General features: G+C 44.7%; 3 protein-coding genes and 1 long non-coding RNA gene across 5 annotated transcripts in view; 2 read left to right on the top strand and 2 right to left on the bottom strand.

Annotated features, from left to right (window-relative positions):
* srsf10b (serine and arginine rich splicing factor 10b) overlaps positions 1 to 10,715 on the top strand; it is an 11,830-nt gene extending 1,115 nt beyond the window's left edge. The window contains exons 2-6 of one of the 2 annotated variants that reach the window (XM_082186404.1): positions 771 to 875; positions 1,731 to 1,834; positions 1,906 to 2,053; positions 4,218 to 4,271; positions 10,008 to 10,715. In XM_082186404.1, the coding sequence (XP_082042530.1) occupies positions 771 to 875; positions 1,731 to 1,834; positions 1,906 to 2,053; positions 4,218 to 4,271; positions 10,008 to 10,284 (688 nt within the window). In that variant the 3' untranslated portion in view covers positions 10,285 to 10,715. The remainder of the gene's footprint in view (positions 1 to 770; positions 876 to 1,730; positions 1,835 to 1,905; positions 2,054 to 4,217; positions 4,272 to 10,007) is intronic. The other variant, XM_082186405.1, reaches the window with a different exon arrangement.
* LOC309511312 lies at positions 1,943 to 4,211 on the bottom strand. The gene is made up of 4 exons (XR_014210580.1): positions 4,072 to 4,211; positions 3,489 to 3,502; positions 2,147 to 2,169; positions 1,943 to 2,081 (listed from the first exon to the last, which is right to left on the bottom strand). It is a non-coding gene; the product is annotated as an uncharacterized lncRNA (long non-coding RNA).
* Positions 10,716 to 10,858: 143 nt separating the features above from the next.
* gja9b (gap junction protein alpha 9b) lies at positions 10,859 to 14,817 on the top strand. Its single transcript, XM_082186403.1, has one exon. It carries the CDS (start codon positions 12,218 to 12,220, stop codon positions 13,592 to 13,594), a length of 1,377 nt encoding a protein of 458 aa, XP_082042529.1. The 5' UTR covers positions 10,859 to 12,217; the 3' UTR covers positions 13,595 to 14,817.
* Positions 14,818 to 15,569: 752 nt separating this feature from the next.
* On the bottom strand, positions 15,570 to 17,721 carry mycbp (MYC binding protein). The gene is made up of 5 exons (XM_082186409.1): positions 17,617 to 17,721; positions 16,986 to 17,058; positions 16,864 to 16,912; positions 15,952 to 16,081; positions 15,570 to 15,764 (listed from the first exon to the last, which is right to left on the bottom strand). The coding sequence occupies exons 1-5, from the start codon at positions 17,629 to 17,631 to the stop codon at positions 15,723 to 15,725; spliced, it is 309 nt and encodes a 102-aa protein (XP_082042535.1). The 5' UTR covers positions 17,632 to 17,721; the 3' UTR covers positions 15,570 to 15,722.
* Positions 17,722 to 18,953: the final 1,232 nt, after the last annotated feature.

Consider the following 18,953-nt stretch of genomic DNA (forward strand, 5'->3'; position numbering starts at 1 on the left):
GCGGCGCTCAGTGTGTGTGTGTGTGTGTGATAGAGAGAGAGAGTGTGTGTGATAGAGAGAGAGAGAGTGTGTGTGTGTGTGTGTGTGTGTGTGTGTGTGTGTGTGTGTGTGTGTGTGTGTGTGTGTGTGTGTGATAGAGAGAGAGAGAGAGTGTGTGTGTGTGTGTGTGTGTGTGTGTGTGTGTGTGTGTGTGTGTGTGAGAGAGAGTGTGTGTGAGAGAGAGAGAGAGAGAGAGAGAGAGAGAGAGAGAGAGAGAGAGTGTGTGTGTGTGTGATAGAGAGAGAGAGAGTGTGTGTGTGATAGAGAGAGAGAGAGTGTGTGTGTGTGTGTGTGTGTGATAGAGAGAGAGTGTGTGTGTGTGTGTGTGTGTGTGTGTGATAGAGAGAGAGTGTGTGTGTGTGTGTGGTCTGACGGTGGTGTGTGATAGAGAGAGAGTGTGTGTGTGTGTGGTCTGACGGCGGTGAGTGTGTGTGATAGAGAGAGAGTGTGTGTGTGTGTTTTCTGACGGCAGTGTGAGAGAGAGAGAGTGTGTGTGTGTGTGTTGTCTGATGGCTGTGTGTGTGAGAGAGAGAGTGTGTGTGTGTGTGTGTGTTTTCTGACGTGGTGTGTGTGTGTGTGTGTGTGAGAGAGAGAGAGTGAGTGTGTGTGTGTTTTCTGACGGCGGTAAGCGTGTGTGTGTGTGTTGTCTGATGGCTGTGTGTGTGTGTGTCACTCGAGGGCGGTTGCACTTCCAGCAATGAGAACAAACGTGTGTATTTCCCGGTGTTCAGGCCAGAGGACCTGCGCCGAGAGTTCGGCCGATACGGGCCCGTTGCCGACGTCTACATTCCTCTAGACTTCTATTCACGCCGACCCAGAGGATTTGCGTACATTCAATATCCTTTTCAGCCAGTGTGGAGCTGCAGCGTGTGTGTGTGTGTGTGTGTGTGTGTGTGTTTCTCTCCGCAGCTCGCTCCAGTCTAACCCTTATTTCTCTGTTGTCGCCCCAGACTGTGTAAAGCGTCCAGTCGTGGAGCCCGGCACAAACACAGAGTTAACAGACCCGTGTAGAGTAGGACTAAAGCCAAGCCACAGCAGCCAAGAAAGAAAGATCAAGCGATCGCTACTTACAGAGAGGCAAAGTGTCAAAGCAAGTTAAAGATCGAAGAGACAGAGGAAAAGAGAAGAAAGAGGAGGAGTGACAGAGAGAAAACAAAGTGCAGACAGAGACGAGCGGCGGCTAAAGAGTGTAAAGATCCAGGTAAAGGTGCCACCCGTATCCTCCATCATTCAGAACCTGCTTCTGCTCAGTGTGTGTGTGTGTGTGTGTGTGTGTGTGAGAGAGAGAGAGAGAGAGAGAGGAAGCTCATGTTCAGTGTGTGTGTGAGTGAGAGAGGAAGCTCATGTTCAGTGTGGGCTGCTGCACTGTGTAGTGTGCACTGTGTAGTGTGCACTGTGTAGTGTGCACTGTGTAGTGTGCACTGTGTAGTGTGCACTGTGTAGTGTGCACTGTGTAGTGTGCACTGTGTAGTGTGCACTGTGTAGTGTGCACTGTGTAGTGTGCACTGTGTAGTGTGCACTGTGTAGTGTGCACTGTGTAGTGTGCACTGTGTAGTGTGCACTGTGTAGTGTGCACTGTGTAGTGTGCACTGTGTAGTGTGCACTGTGTAGTGTGCACTGTGTAGTGTGCACTGTGTAGTGTGCACTGTGTAGTGTGCACTGTGCCGTTAGAGCCCTTAATAGCGCAGCACGTTTGAAGATGTCCGTGATGCGGAGGACGCCCTGCACAACCTGGACAGGAAGTGGGTTTGCGGACGGCAGATCGAGATCCAGTTCGCTCAGGGAGATCGCAAGAGTAAGTTCTGCTGGATCTGAGATGAGTGTGTGTGTGGAGTGTGTTTACGAGTGTCCTCTTGTGTTTCTCAGCACCCGGTCAGATGAAGACGAAGGAGCGTCAGTCTCCGCGCAGCGAACGGGATGGCAGACGCAGACGCTCTCGCAGCCGCAGTGACAGACGCAGATCACGCAGCCAATCCTACGAGAGACGGCGCCGGCGGTCCGACAGCCCCCGAGAGTGAGTCACATGATCACGGTCACATGATCTCTGTCACATGACATCCGTCACATGATCTCCGTCACATGATCTGCATGATCTCCGTCACATGACCTGCATGACCTCCGTCACATGATCTGCATGATCTCCGTCACATGACCTGCATGCAGTGTTGTAATGTAACGGAGTACAAATACTTCGTTACTGTACTTAAGTAGAAATTTCACGTATCTGTACTTTACTTCGCTATTTATATTTATGTCAACTTTCACTTTTACTCCACTACATTTCCTAGATAAAATTTATACTTTTACTCCGATATATTTCCACTAAGCATCTTCGTTACTCGTTACTACAAAATAAAATCAGAAGAAATGTGTGCGACTGCAATAAGGGAGGTTTGGCGAATCACTGCTTAGATTGCATTACGCACGCTCCGCACGGCGCGCGCTCCAGTGTAATGCTTGTTTGTTGCCATGCCAAAGGAGGAGGAAGCACAACTGAAACCGCCATGGAAGCACGAGCACCGATATCTATGCGAGCACCTACCTTTTGATTTAATTCAACAGAGAACTCTCAAAGACATGTCCATAATACTGAAACACGCTTAACTGTTTTTGGTATAGCATAACTGCCGGGCCGAATATTTCCTCAGGTAGGCTAATGTTAGACTGAGAAATATTTTTTGAGAACTGCTACGTTAATCAGTGGCAGGTTAGAAAGAAAGTGTTAAGGGCTATTCACGTCTTTAAAAGCATCATACGTTTTGTCAAACTTGAGATTTCCTTTTATGTTAATTAACTCAAAACTCAGTGGTTATAGGATAATGTTGGGCTTATGTTGCTGTGTGTGACCTGGGGAGTAAGCCCTACAAATGCTCATACCACATGACCAAAATATTCTCCCTACCATCAGGTAATTATTTTTTTAAGAAATAGGTTATTTATTTATTTTTCATTTTTACCTTAAGTTCATACAAAAGTGAAATTTCTGTTTCAGTTTTTTTTCCTTTCATGTCAGCTCTAAAAATATGCTGTTTGTTCTTTGAACTTAAGAGAATTGTGCCTGAAAAGTCCTGGAAAAGACTGTGATTTTGATTTGATGAGTGAGATTAAGAAGATATGGGAAGTTGGAACCCTGAATATGCTTTACTATAAGAAAGCCACAATAAAGTTCACAAACCTAAAGTTCTAACCGCTTGCTTTAAAAAAAATGTTTTTTAACTTTTACTTCAATTACTTAAGTACATTAAATATCAGAATTACTTTTGATACTTAAGTACAGTATATATCAGATACTTTAAGACTTTTACTCAAGTAATATTCTAAAAGGTAACTTTCACTTCTACCAAAGTCTTTTTCTAGTACGATACTTGTACTTTTACTCAAGTATTGCTTTCTAGTACTTTATACAACACTGCCTGCATGACCTCCGTCACATGATCTCGTCGCATGACCTCCGTCGCATGATCTCCGTCGCATGACCTCCGTCGCATGATCTCGTCGCATGATCTCGTCGCATGACCTCCGTCGCATGACCTCCGTCGCATGATCTCCGTCGCATGATCTCGTCGCAATATCTCCGTCGCATGATCTCCGTCGCATGACCTCCGTCGCATGACCTCCGTCGCATGACCTCCGTCGCATGACCTCCGTCGCATGACCTCCGTCGCATGATCTCGTCGCATGACCTCCGTCGCATGATCTCCGTCGCATGACCTCCTTCGCATGATCTCCGTCGCATGATCTCCGTCGCATGATCTCCGTCGCATGATCTCCGTCGCATGATCTCCGTCGCATGATCTCCGTCGCATGACCTCCGTCGCATGACCTCCGTCGCATGATCTCCGTCGCATGATCTCGTCGCATGATCTCCGTCGCATGATCTCCGTCGCATGATCTCCGTCGCATGACCTCCGTCGCATGACCTCCGTCGCATGACCTCCGTCGCATGACCTCCGTCGCATGACCTCCGTCGCATGACCTCCGTCGCATGACCTCCGTCGCATGACCTCCGTCGCATGACCTCCGTCGCATGACCTCCGTCGCATGACCTGCATGACATCTGTCACATGATCTCTGTGATCCATCGTATGACCTGCGTGACCTCCGTCGCATGACCTACATGCTCTGTCACATGACCTCTGTGGAGAACCGTAGCTCTGTGTGACGTGTGTTTCTCCCAGCAGCTCGAGAGGAAGACCCCACAGCAGACGCAGCCGCAGTCGAGAACACGACAGGTAAATCCACTGACCTTTCAGAGAAGCTTCACTGCTGGCTCTCAAATTCAGGAAACGATTGTTTGTCAAAAATAAACATCTCAGGAAAATCTTATGGGGTTTCTAATCAAAATATGACCTTCTGTTACGAGACAGGGCTTAGATTTCATCATACCAGCAACTAGTCGCTTAATGAAGGGATTGCTCTGTAAACTAGGCTAATTAGACGCTCTCGACGCTCTGTTGCGTGTAGGGCTGCAACAAACGATTATTCTGATAATCGATTAATCTAGCGATTATTAGAACGATTAATCGACTAAACGTTGATTATTTCGCCGACTAATCAGTAAGTTTGGAACGATTATTCAACTTTTTCAATTAGTTAAAACTGAGTTATACATATTCTAACTATAATATATAAAAAAGAAAATCACTTCAGCTTTAGAAAAGCAAACTAAACATGTCATTCTCTTTAAGTTTCCAGATTTCTGTCCAACTCAAATCACACACTAATGCTCTCTAACCCATTGTTTAAAAAAATCCGCTGCATTACAGACAAACTTAATCTGCAAACAATTATTATAAGTATAAAATTAAAAAAGAATTGACATGGCAATTGAGCTGACAGAGACATTCTCATTCACCTTTTACTTTACAGTATGAAAAAGTAACACATGATATTCTTCATAACATCTGCTTTTGTAAGTCTTCATGAATATGGAACATAATACAGGCAAGTGATGATAAGACTGTAATACCCTAATAGTGTTACACTAATAAGAACAGCCCTGACTCCTGAGCTCGATCAAGCTGTATTCTATGCAAAAATAAATCATCACATGAATGTAATTATATTATTATTGTTAATATTATTACTATTGTTAGTAGTATTGCATTCTCTAATAAAGAGATTTACTGCTAGTTATTGATCTCCCGCTGGAGAACGCTCACCTCTCACCGGCTCGTCTCGTGCCGGGGTGTTTCCTCTTTAAGTGCTTTAACATGCATGCTGTGCTCCCGTGGAAAGCTCGTTCCGCCTGGCATGTGTTGCACACGACAGCATTCTTGGTTTGGGTTAGGGTAAGTTTTGTGGAACTTTCACACACCTAGCTAGTTCGGATTCGTTTGCACTCCGTCATAATTCGCGCTGTTTTCTTCTGCCGCAATAGCATTACACTCTAGCGCTACAGCGCCGTCGTGGTCAAACCGCGATATTGCAGGCCCTTACATTAGGCCACGTGAGATCACACGACTACTCGACGACAAAGATATTTTGTCGATAATGTCGACTAATCGTTTCAGCCCTAGTTGCGTGAAGTCACACAGATCTCTGTAGCGCACATGAGCCAATCACTTGTTTCCGCTTTAAAGAACGACAGAAATCATGAATGAACACATTAATGCTCCGAAGTCTTGCGATTTAAAAACGAGTGATTTTAAAGGGCTGGTTGATTATGATTTCACATATCTAACTGTAGTTAGTGTGTAATGTCGCTGTTTGAGCATAAACAACATCTGCAAAGATACGACGCTCAAAGTTCACAGCAAAGAGAGAGATTTTCTTTTAAAGAAATTGCTTTTTAAGGACTACAACAAACGGCTGGTAGGAACTACAAAAACTACACAAGAATTTACATGAGCCCCGCCCCAGGAACGTGATTTATAGATTATCATGACAAGCTACATAAATTCATCAACTAACCATTCAGAAATGTTGTCTACATGTTGTCACTTCTTGAGTCTCTCCATCATTGTCTGACTCCGGTTTCAACATAAAAGGCAAAACGTTTTTTACATTTTAAGTGCATGTGTGTGTGAGGTTCTGTTAACACGAGAGCTGTTGAAGCTCCGCCCCCTGTGCCGGGAGCAGCAGCTCTTTTGCATTTAAAGGGACAGACACAAAAAAGTGTTTTTGCTCACCCTCAAAAAGTGACAACTTTAACATGCTAAATAAAAATATCTGTGTGGTATTTTGAGCTAAAACGTCACATACACACTCTGGGGACATCAGACACTTATTTTACATCTTGTGAAAAGTGCGTTATACCACCTAAAGCAGCTGAAGAGAAGTATTTTTGGTATATGCGTGTTGTCTGAGACGGTTCATGAGCGACACACACCTGAAATGCATACAGCGCGTCATACTGACGCCTTATTGGGCTTGAACAGTGACGTACACACACACACACATACACACACACAGTGTTTAAATGCCTTTCGCTGTGAGGATCCTCATAAACATGTCTATATGTGCTAAGTAAATGTAAACAGTGGAGAAAGAAAGTGTGTGTATCAGTATATTAGATCAGTGCAGGTGGTCTTAAAGTGATAGTAGCCTAATAACCCTGCTGCCGTCTGTCACTAATCTTGATCAAACTCTGTCACTTTAGTACCTTTAATCACTTTAATCAGTGTTTTATATGTTTGATTGCTGTATATCAGGGTGTCAGAGTTCAGCTGAACCAGATAATCAAGCTCTGCAGAAGCTTCCAGTCAGGCGTGTTGGAGTCAGCTGATGAACTCGGCTTTATACAGTTCCTGAAGTATTTCTTGTTTAGTGCTTGAGGTTCTTCAGGCAGGGTTATTTCAGATGTGTCTTTGTTCTAGATCTTTCAGCGTCTACTTCTGTCACTGTCTTCAGTGACCTTGAGAGATTTTATTTTTTTACTTCAGTTAGGCTAGTATTAGATTTATTTTTTTTTATTTTTTTTTGAAATTGTTGACGGGAATTATGAAATTTCAATGGTATCAGTTTTTTATGATAACCATATTTAAAGCAAAAATAACTATTATTATTAAATATTTCCATCTTCCACACAGACATGTTTTTATTCTAGATCAGCTGAAACCCCTGGATCACGTCTCCATCTAAACATCTGTGTCTCCAGCAGAATCTGTTCTGTTGGGGTTTATATGTGTAGTTATGTCAGATCATGTCATCGGGATCCCTGCGTCTAACTCTGTGATGATGCGGACGAGCTGACAGTCACCCTAAGATTAGACCATATCTTGGAGAGCAGGGTTGCCAATACATAATAATTTATATAATTTATATTCATTTGAATTTATATTTAATAAATTACAAATAATCATGAAAATAAATGTAAAAAATAAACTTGATTCTAATTTAGATGGCAGTTGATTCTGTAATTTTATTACAGTATTTTTCACAAATAAAGTAATTGTTCAAAAATATATGAGTAAAGGAAGTAAACGCTGTGACGGGGCACTCAGTAATCTGGGGAATATTAGACACACAGGGAACAGGGAACACTGGATATAGCACAGCTGATTTTAAAATCAAGAATATAGAGTCGATTATGTGTCTCCAGTAAAGCTGAACTGACCGTCACACACAGTAACACGATCGTACAGGTTTGTGAAATTAAATGTTTATTAAATATTCCGAGATTTAAATTAAATAGATGTGCATTTACTGAATGTTGACTGTAAATGAGAGTATTATATCCTGTTGTTTGCCTGGTTCAATAGGCCTGATATAAAAGCAACGCTATACTTTTTCACATACCGTTTACTTTCTTCAACAGTTCTAACTAAGACTGTAATAGATATGACTGTTTAACTAAGGCCGTAAACTAATGAAGAGTGGGAGTGCTGTGTGATCAGGTGCTGAGAACGTCAAAATAAAAGTCCCGCTTCGAACACATCGGCCAATCAGACAAACGTATCAGCCGATATCGGTCGACCACTAGCTAAGATAAGAGTGGACATGAGGTGAAGCTCTGACTCTGACCCGAGTGAGTGAGTGTGTGTGTGTGTGTGTGTGTGTGTGAGTGTGTGTCTGACTCTGACCCGTGTGTGTGTGTGTGTGTGTCTGACTCTGACCCGAGTGAGTGTGTGTCTGACTCTGACCCGAGTGAGTGTGTGTGTCTGACTCTGACCCGAGTGAGTGAGTGAGTGAGTGAGTGTGTGTGTGTGTGTGTGTGTGTGTCTGACCCGAGTGTGTGTGTGTGTGTGTGTGTGTGTGCCTGACTGACTCTGACCCGAGTGAGTGTGTGTCTGTGTGTGTGTGTCTGACTCTGACCCGAGTGAGTGTGTGTGTGTGTGTGTGTGTGTGTGCCTGACTCTGACCCGAGTGAGTGAGTGTGTGTGTGCCTGACTCTGACCCGAGTGAGTGTGTGTGTGTGTGTGTGTCTGACTCTGACACGAGTGAGTGTGTGTGTCTGACTCTGACCCGAGTGAGTGTGTGTGTGTGTGTGTGTGTGTGTGCCTGACTCTGACCCGAGTGAGTGAGTGTGTGTGTGCCTGACTCTGACCCGAGTGAGTGAGTGTGTGTGTGTGTGTGAGTGTGTGTCTGACTCTGACCCGTGTGTGTGTGTGTGTCTGACTCTGACCCGAGTGAGTGTGTGTCTGAGTGTCTGACTCTGACCCGAGTGAGTGTGTGTGTCTGACTCTGACCCGAGTGAGTGAGTGAGTGAGTGAGTGAGTGTGTGTGTGTGTGTGTGTCTGACCCGAGTGTGTGTGTGTGTGTGTGTGTGCCTGACTGACTCTGACCCGAGTGAGTGTGTGTCTGTGTGTGTGTGTCTGACTCTGACTCGAGTGAGTGTGTGTGTGTGTGTGTGTGTGCCTGACTCTGACCCGAGTGAGTGAGTGTGTGTGTGCCTGACTCTGACCCGAGTGAGTGAGTGTGTGTGTGTGTGTGTCTGACTCTGACACGAGTGAGTGTGTGTGTGTCTGACTCTGACCCGAGTGAGTGTGTGTGTGTGTGTGTGTGTGTGTGTGCCTGACTCTGACCCGAGTGAGTGAGTGTGTGTGTGCCTGACTCTGACCCGAGTGAGTGTGTGTGTGTGTGTGTGTGTGTGTGTGTGTGTGTGTGTGTGTGTGTCTGACTCTGACCCGAGTGAGTGTGTGTGTGTGTGTGTGTGTGTGTGTGCCTGACTCTGACCCGAGTGAGTGAGTGTGTGTGTCTGACTCTGACCCGAGTGTGTGTGTGTGTGTGTCTGTCTGACTCGAGTGAGTGAGTGTGTGTGTGTGTGTGTGTGTGTGTGTGTGTGTGTCTGTCTGACTCGAGTGTGTGTGTCTGTGTGTGTGTGTGTGTGTCTGTCTGACTTGAGTGAGTGTGTGTGTGCCTGACTCTGACCCGAGTGTGTGTGTCTGACTCTGACCCGAGTGTGTGTGTGTGTGTGTGTGTGTGTGTGTGTGTGTGTGTGTGTGTGTCTGACTCTGACCCGAGTGTGTGTGTGTGTGTGTGTGTGTGTGTGTGTGTGTCTGACTCTGACCCGAGTGAGTGTGTGTGTGTGTGTGCCTGACTCTGACCCGAGTGAGTGAGTGTGTGTGTCTGACTCTGACCCGAGTGTGTGTGTGTGTGTGTCTGTCTGACTCGAGTGAGTGTGTGTGTGTGTGTGTGTGTGTGTGTCTGTCTGACTCGAGTGTGTGTGTCTGTGTGTGTGTGTGTGTGTGTCTGTCTGACTTGAGTGAGTGTGTGTGTGCCTGACTCTGACCCGAGTGTGTGTGTCTGACTCTGACCCGAGTGTGTGTGTGTGTGTGTGTGTGTGTGTGTGTCTGACTCTGACCCGAGTGTGTGTGTGTGTGTGTGTGTGTGTGTGTGTGTGTGTGTCTGACTCTGACCCGAGTGAGTGTGTGTGTGTGCCTGACTCTGACCCGAGTCTGATAGGAGTGATGTTGCAGGAGCAGAGACTGATCCACTGCTGTGTGTTTGATGCTCTTTACATGTAATGGTTTGTGTGTGTGTGTGTGTGTTGCACTGCAATATTGTAATGGTCATGTGATCCTCAGGCACCGGCCGTCTGCGCGTGAACACCACCGCTCTCGAGGCGACGAGCGCTCCCGCAGTCCCTCTCACTCCAAGGTCCGGCCCGGACGCAGAGAGTCTGACGCGGCTCGGTCCCGGTCCAAGTCCATCAGCCCACGTCAAGCCAACGACTTCCACTCGGAGAACCAGGATTCTGCTCTGGGCAAGACACACACACGCTCCCCGTCCCGGTCCCGCTCCCCGTCCCGCTCACGGTCCCGCTCGCGCTCCTGGGCCGGGCGCAAGTCCTGGGGGCATTAGAGTCCCACAGCTTTGAGTCCTCAATGGGTTTTCTTCTTTTGTTTTTCTCGGTTTAGTGTTTGGGATGCAGTGTGAAGGTGTATAAAGCGGTCATAAACCTGCCAGTTTCAGCTGTCAGTCTATTTCTTTTAATATGGAGAGAGAGTCAACCTACATCCAGTTTTAGCAAGCGTTCACATGTCTGTTGATAGGCTGCAAGTATTCAGCGAGAGACGTCTTCTGGGTTTAGTTCACAAGCGCAGCTGCATTTGAGACAGAATGAGAGATGAATATGGCTTTCAATATTTTTGTATGAGATTTGTGTTAGTTGACCAGTAATGGCCATCCATTTAAAACGGTCTTCCATGAGTGTCTCGGATGTGTTTTTTACTTTTAAAATCTGCAGGCCTTTTACATGTAACCTCAAAATGAAATAAATTTCTTGTGCATCAGTTTGTTGTTGATCTCATTTTATCCTCAGATCTTACTTGCACATTGTGTACTTGTGTTTTAATGTCTAGATTGACTGGTAATTGATCCCTCTTACATGTGTGACGTCACACAACAGAGCGTTTAGCCTTCTGAGTGAGTGTCCAAAACCCTCAAATTTACTTTTTCTTATTGACTCACCCTCATTCCTTCCAAATCTAGGACTGTAACTAAAAAGATATTTTGAAAATTGTCTAAAAAAAAAAAAAGAAGCTCTTTATTCAATCAGAATATGTTCATGTTCTACTTTTAGAAAAACTACAATTTGGAATAACATGAAGGAAATAATTTCCTGTCTAATCAAACAAGAAGTTGATCATAAAATGCTGATACTTTATTCTGTCCTTTGAATAGTAATGTTCTCTACACGAGTGTCCTTTGAAGACACGTGTCACATAAACCGGTGACCTCGTGACCCCTCAGCATTACGTGATCGTAGTTTGCGTGGAACAGAACTGCCACTTGCATATAAAAGCCGCAAATCAATGAGGCTGTTTTCACGACAACAAAACCCATCCCACGATCTATTGCCTCCCGAGCCTCTGATTGGCTGAGGTGCTGAAGCTCCGCCCACTCAAAACATCGCTGTGCTCTCTGGCCATTGATTCTTCAGAGATGGGTTTAAAAACATTGACAGACATCGGCTTGAGGGAAAATCTTGATTGGGATCAGAGAGCAGTTCATGTATGAAATCGGACATGACCGATTGATCATTAATGAGGATAATAAGTATCGACAAATGGAGAACTAGTTAATCTCACAGACTCCATCAGCCTGTAACTGCACGCATGGGTTGCTGTTTTTGCTTTTACATATTGAGGCAAGCAGAACCTGAGCGAGTCTCTTCAGTTAACAGCTGAATCTGATGAATAAACCGTGAAAGCTTCTCCCAGTGTGAGTTGCGTGACTGCAGTGGTGCTGTCTGTCTCATTGGAGGTTCGGTCAGTGTCCACATGACCCTCAGTGGTGCTGTCTGTCTCATTGGAGGTTCGGTCAGTGTCCACATGACCCTCAGTGGTGCTGTCTGTCTCAGCGGAGGTTCGGTCAGTGTCCACATGACCCTCAGGCCTCTACAGCTGCACGGCACGCAACACACCACATCGATCACTTGTTCCAGGATATAAAGTCACCAGCGACCTACATTTGACAAACCAGTGTCTCTTTCAGCTAGTAGTGAAGCAGATGTATTTTGATCATGCCATTAGCTGGATTCAGTTTTTCTCATTTAACATTTTTATATCTTTGAGAGAAGTGACTATTTCAAATGGTGAGTACTGCTAATTTTTTATCGTCTGTGAACTTTTGTTATAATTTTTCAGCTTCATATTGATAGACGTGCCTCCAGATCTCAGTAAGGTTACACAGACGGCACTTGTCAGCATGTTTTGGCGCTGTAGCCCGTGTTAAAGTACAGTATGGTATGTGTTGTGTGCGCGACTGAGCTGTTTCTCGGCCCGTCAGGAGGATGGGGGACTGGAACTTCTTGGGGGGAATTCTGGAGGAGGTCCACATCCACTCCACCATGGTGGGAAAGATCTGGCTCACCATCCTCTTCATCTTCCGCATGCTGGTTCTGGGCGTGGCGGCCGAGGACGTGTGGAACGACGAGCAGTCCGACTTCATCTGTAACACAGAGCAGCCCGGCTGCCACAACGTGTGCTATGACCAGGCCTTCCCCATCTCCCTGATCCGCTACTGGGTCCTGCAGGTCATCTTCGTGTCCTCGCCCTCGCTGGTCTACATGGGTCACGCCATATACCGGCTGCGTGTGCTGGAGAAGGAGCGGCACTGCAAGAGAGTGGCCCTGCGTCGGGAGCTGGAGACCATGGACCTGGAGGTTCTGGAGCCTCGGCGTCGGGTCGAGCGGGAGCTCAGGCAGCTGGAGACCGGGAAGCTCAACAAGGCTCCGCTGCGGGGGTCTCTGCTCAGGACATACGTGGCCCACATCGTGACCCGGTCCGTGGTGGAGATGGGCTTCATGCTGGGCCAGTACCTGCTGTACGGGCACCACCTGGAGCCGCTGTACAAGTGTGAGCGGGAGCCGTGCCCCAACACCGTGGACTGCTTCGTCTCTCGGCCCACGGAGAAGAGCGTGTTCATGGTGTTCATGCAGGGCATCGCAGCAGTGTCCCTGTTCCTCAGCCTGATGGAGATCCTGCATCTCGCATACAAGAAGCTGAAGAAGGGAATCCTGGACTACTATCCTCAGCTGAAAGATGACCTGGGAGATTATTACGGCAAGAAGAACTCAGTGGTGCATCAGGCGTGTGTGAACCAGGGGCGGAAAGCCACCATCCCCACGGTCCCGGGCGGATTCGCTCCGCTCCTGGAGAAACAGGGCAACGGCCCCACTTACCCTGCGCTCATCAACCCCCTTTGCGCCTTCGTCCCGGTCAAGGGCGAGCCGGGTCTGGACCCGCAGAGGGAGAACCGGGACCTCATTCTCAGTCCGCTGGAGCGCAACAGCAACTCCAACAACACGAGCGGGACCCGCTCTCCGCTGGTGCTCGAGTCCGAGAGCTCGGTTCTGCCCGGCCCGACGGCGCTGCGCAAGCAGAGGAGAGTGAGCCCGGCCTGGAACTGCAGCACCGTGATGGAGAGCAACGGGTCGGACAGCGGAGACTCCAGCGCCGGGCCTGAGGCCGACCCGAGCATGAGGACTCGCTGCGGACGGGCCGTGTCCAGGTCCGACCTGAGGAGAGCCGGCAGAACACACACACCCGACTCTGTGGCGGAGCTGAGCTCTGGGTCACGGCACCACAGTTCTGTGGAGAGTCCCAGCTTCTCTCCGGGCCGACAGAGAGCATCCAGCAGCAGCAGACGAGCAGACCTAAAAATCTGAAGATACTCGAGATACTCAAGATACTCTCCTGTGTCTTTATTAACACTTTAGGCAGATCTGAAGATACTCTACTGTGTGTAATACACCTTCGTCTTTATTAACCCTAATGGCTGATCTGAAGATACTCAAGATATTCTCCTGTGTTTTTATTAACCCTATAGGTCACATAACAGGTTTCTGTCTCTCAAGTAAGATTTTGTTTTGCTTTGGTGAAGGGATAGTTCACCCAAATAAATGATCATTCCGTCATCATGTAAATGTCTTAGTGTTATTTAGTTTTTTTGTTGTTGTTTGTTTTGGTCCATAAAATGAGCCAATGGGAACCAAACTGGTTTGTGACACAGATTTGGAACAACATGAGGGCGAGTAAATGATAATTAACTTTTTTTGGGTGAACTATATCTTTAAATTCTAGTCTAGCATTATTTTCTTCCTGGACCCTTATAGTGGGTTTAAATGTTTAACTTCTAGAACGAGGACTCGTGGCTGCATGTTCTTCTAGATGTAAATATGTTTTTAGCTGAAACCATCGCTGATTGGCAGACATATCTCAGTGTGAACAGTGATGTGAACAGTACAGAGAGGAGCGAGTACATGCTGTGAGTTTGTATACTCTTAGTTTATAACCCCCTTGCAGAATTTATGCAAATATGAGAGAAAATGTCATACTGAACAAAAAAATTTATCATATTTATCTCAATTTTTTAAATCATAATCATCTTGCAGACTCTGTAAGGGTAGGCAAACATATGCATCAAACTATCGAGGCAAAGCTACAAAGGGATTATTTCCCACAATGCAATGCACCTGTCTCGCCTTCAAATACATTTGACAATTAAAATGTAAAAAGTTTGATCAATATTTTTCCAAAATCAACACACAGATCTCATATATAGGGTTATGTTGCGCACTTTAGGCAGGGAGGGTTGTTCGAGGAGGCTGTGTAACGAATGTAACTGTTAAACTGAAGATGCATAAGAGTGTTTTAGACTGTTTACAGATTTGTGAAGGATTGTAAAGATCACTGTAATAATAAAGCATGTTCGCGTACAGATACGGGTCTCTGAAGAACTGGACGTGTGTTTGAGCTCAGGATCATGGACTCGCTGGAACAGAAGATCCTCCACAAACTGTTCTAACCATCTAAAAGAAGTTGATTCTGTATGTACAAGAAACCTGTAAGAGCGTCATCTTATGTCCTGTAAGAGCGTCGTCTTATGTCCTGCAAGAGCGTCGTCTTATGTCCTGTAAGAGAGTCGTCTTATGTCCTGCAAGAGCGTCGTCTTATGTCCTGTAAGAGAGTCGTCTTATGTCCTGCAAGAGCGTCGTCTTATGTCCTGTAAGAGAGTCGTCTTATGTCCTGCAAGAGCGTCGTCTTATGTCCTGTAAGAGAGTCGTCTTATGTCCTGCAAGAGCGTCGTCTTATGTCCTGTAAGAGAGTCGTCTTATGTCCTGCAAGAGCGTCGTCTTATGTCCTGCAAGAGCGTCGTCTTATGTCCTGTAAGAGCGTCGTCTTATGTCCTGCAAGAGCGTCGTCTTATGTCCTGTAAGAGAGTCGTCTTATGTCCTGCAAGAGCGTCGTCTTATGTCCTGCAAGAGCGTCGTCTTATGTCCTGCAAGAGCGTCGTCTTATGTCCTGCAAGAGCGTCGTCTTATGTCCTGTAAGAGAGTCGTCTTATGTCCTGCAAGAGCGTCGTCTTATACTGTACGTGATTTACTCAGTCACTAACAGTTTAAAGTAGTTTAAGGTGAACATATTTGAAATACGGGACCGAGTTCATCTAAGAAACGTTCTGAAGCATTGTTTTTAATAAAGTTTTACATTAAAGCTTCAAGGTATAATTTAAAGTCTTTAAATATGCATTTTAATATGTTCTTCAAGTGTATAACTAATGTTGTAAGTTAAACATAAATTGTGTGTTTGTAGTTTCATAAATCTCTACTAATATTATTATACCAATATCCACAAATCAAGAACAGTGCAAAAATTGTATTTTATTAAATATCAGGCACAAATTTGTTGAACATAAATTGCCACTTCTTAGACATTGGGTTACAAAACAAACACTAATGAACAAATAATATTTTTTACTAATGCAAAGAAAAATTTCAAAATGTCAACGAGGTTTTATTCTGTTGCTTCTTCCTGCGCCGGCTCGTACTGCAGGAGCTGTGGGTGAAGGTCACAAAACAAGAGTCATTTTCTCTCACACACACACACACACACACACACACACACACACACACACACACACACACACACACCATGAGCTGAAGCTGTCTAACACTCAGAACTCCAGGGAACATGAGGCTGAACCTGAGCTTCTGTGAAGGTGGTAACGGTGTAATCATCTCACCCTGTTTCTCAGATCCTTGTTCTCTGCCAGGAGCTGCTCATATTTCTTCTGTAAGTCAGTCAGTTCCAGACGCAGAGTCTCCGAGTCGTCCTCCTCCGGTCCTGCGACGCCCAGGTGATGCTTGATGAAACTGGAGTTAGGGTTAGTTAAGGCTGGTAATCCCTCCACACATTCACACTGACTCCATGTAAACCACACTCACTTCAGTCTTTGTTAAAACACATTACTACACGTTTGTCATTTAATTCAATGTCTTTAATTCGACACAAGCTTGGGCGTAACAGTTAGAAGTTATTTAAATATATTATTTATTCATAGCATTGCATTCACAAACTTGTTATTCATAAATCAAATTTTTATTGAAATTAACTCTGTGCAGCATGATAAAAATACGGCGTGTTTGATCAGCTGAATGTAAGTGCGGTTACGTTAAACAGTGGGATCTAGTGTTGCTTTACATTAGTCTAAACAGAATGAGCTGTTGTGGAGACGAGATCGAGAGCAGATTCTGGTCTCAGAACAGCAGATTTGAGCAGATTCTGGTCTCAGAACAGCAGATTCTGGTCTCAGAACAGCAGATTTGAGCAGATTCTGGTCTCAGAACAGCAGATTTGAGCAGATTCTGGTCTCAGAACAGCAGATTTGAGCAGATTCTGGTCTCAGAACAGCAGATTCTGGTCTCAGATCAGCATATTTGAGCAGATTCTGGTCTCAGATCGGCAGATTTGAGCAGATTCTGGTCTCAGAACGGCAGATTTGAGCAGATTCTGGTCTCAGAACGGCAGATTTGAGCAGATTATGGTCTCAGAATGGCAGATTTGAGCAGATTCTGGTCTCAGATCAGCAGATTTGAGCAGATTCTGGTCTCAGAACAGCACAGAAGCGTTTGGTTTCAGTGGCGGTAAAGGATACTCCAAGGCATTGTTGGGTTTCTCCGTTTCCTCGTACAAAGCCACCAAGACTGAAATACAGAAGGTCAAATCAGCTGCATGCAAAAGTTGTTTGATCAATATTGATTTGATGAGTGATTTTACCATTGGTGAGACTGTCGAGGACTCCGGCCTTCTCCAGATATCTCCTGAACTGCTCTCGCTTCGACTCGGAGGCCTGCAAACATCACACCACAGAAGAACACTCTAACTATTTCCACTTCAGAACAAAGTGTGTAACTTTCCCCAATCTCGAGCTGAAGTAGGTGAAACACTCACACACATTCAGCTGTGAGTTAGAGAGGATTCACAGAACACAGTTATTCATTCACTCACTCACACACACACACACACACACACACACACACACACACATATTAGAGCAGTTGAATAACATTTAAAAAGTGTCTAAATGTCACTTTGTCAGATTCTGTATCAAGTGTCTAGTATTTGAGTCAGTATTGTGTTTGTTAGTGTCGCTAGTTAATGAGATTCTGTTCAGCTGTGTGAACTTCAGGAGAACCGACACTAAAACACCAGCGGCTTTAACGAAGACAAACGACCCAAACACACACTTTATCACACATTTATACTGTGAGTTTAAAGTTTACGTTCTTTCACTGCGTCCGTGAAAGATATAACGTTAGCTTTTAAAAGCTAAACAACAGCTCGAATGCTTTCTGTTCTAGTTAAACAGCATCTTTACATGTATAAATGTCGAGTTTTATTTACTCACTCTGTAATGCGCCATCGCGAATGACAGTCACGAAATGTTTGTTCGCCAAATGCCTCGGACGGGCGACTCTTCCGTGCGCATGCGCTGAGCAAAGGCGGAAACACAACACACACGGTCGACCTGGCAACGCTTAAAGAGACCGTCATCAACACTAACAGCCACACATTTAAGGAAATGAGTCTTTGTGGATTTATGGTCATATTATTTTATCAAAATAGTTATTGCATTTATTCCTTGTTAATGTTTTTTGGTGATATACATGCAGGATAGATTCATTAACAGACTCACAGATATTCATTTTCATTTATGTGTTTCATTTAGTTTGAATGTTTGAATGTTGAATTTAGTTATTTTTCCAGAAATAATAATAATGCTGGAATGCAGAAGTACTACACTGAGCAAACTGCTATATTAAGATATCATGTTAGAAAAAGTAAATAAATACATTAATTCTTGGATTTAATAGATTTCTCTGTACACTAATTATATAAAACTATATTGTCAGTTCATCATTCTTGCATTTATTTCCATTGAAAGATATAGAAACAGATTAACTTATTAATTATCCTGTGTCTCCCTCTAGTGTTCAATATTAATGTCACAGTTTTTCACTCGTTTCTCGAAACTAAAGTCACTTTATGAAACGCTTCAAACAGCGATCACAACATCAGTCTATGTGGGATTTATCTTTGTTTCAGCACAAAATACATTCAATAAGTTCATCTCACACTCGGACACAAACACCAGCAAAACTCTACAGGCCAGTTTACACACGTTTACATTCTCTTTTCAGAACAGTTCAACTTCAGTTCAAAACCGAACATAAATCAAAACTGAATAAGACAGAAATTTGCAGCATCTCTACAGTAATATTATACTGAACTATATTCTAAATCTAAAAAACCAAATACTATAAAAGCAAGTAGATTTTACCTCTATAATTTTGACTAAATATAAACATATGTAAAGTGGAATAGTTTCATCAGCACAGTACTAAAAACAACAATAACCCCCTCTTATTTTGTTTATTCATATTTTTCTGATTCTGCAATGAGATGTAAACTTTTGAGCGCAACTGTGTGTGATCAGGGTAACATCAGTGAGATACCAGTACCACTATCACCCTCTGTCATGTCCTTTCACTGCTGGTTTAACTGGATCCCAGTGCCGCAGTCCTTCAGAGTAATGGTTGAGGCTGCATGGGAACGGAAGATCCTGTGGCCAGAAGAAACGAACACTGCACTTTAACAAATATGATATATTCTATTGTATGTTGCTAAAGCACATTTTCTGCACTTGTCTGCCTCACGTGAGTCTAAAGTCAACCGCAGTTCTTC

This window comes from Leuciscus leuciscus, assembly GCF_965113295.1.
Source record: "Leuciscus leuciscus genome assembly, chromosome: 12".
Lineage (NCBI taxonomy): Eukaryota > Metazoa > Chordata > Actinopteri > Cypriniformes > Leuciscidae > Leuciscus > Leuciscus leuciscus.

Excerpts from the sequence above, each read along its gene's own strand:
- mycbp (XM_082186409.1), bottom strand. Across the intron at positions 16,913-16,985 it reads CCTCGACAGTCTCACCAATG|TCTTGGTGGCTTTGTACGAG; the intron begins GTAAAATCACTC and ends TCTGTATTTCAG. Across the intron at positions 16,082-16,863 it reads AAACCCAACAATGCCTTGGA|TTTCATCAAGCATCACCTGG; the intron begins GTATCCTTTACC and ends CCCTAACTCCAG.
- gja9b (XM_082186403.1), top strand. The coding sequence starts at position 12,218 with ATGGGGGACTGGAACTTCTTGGGGGGAATTCTGGAGGAGGTCCACATC.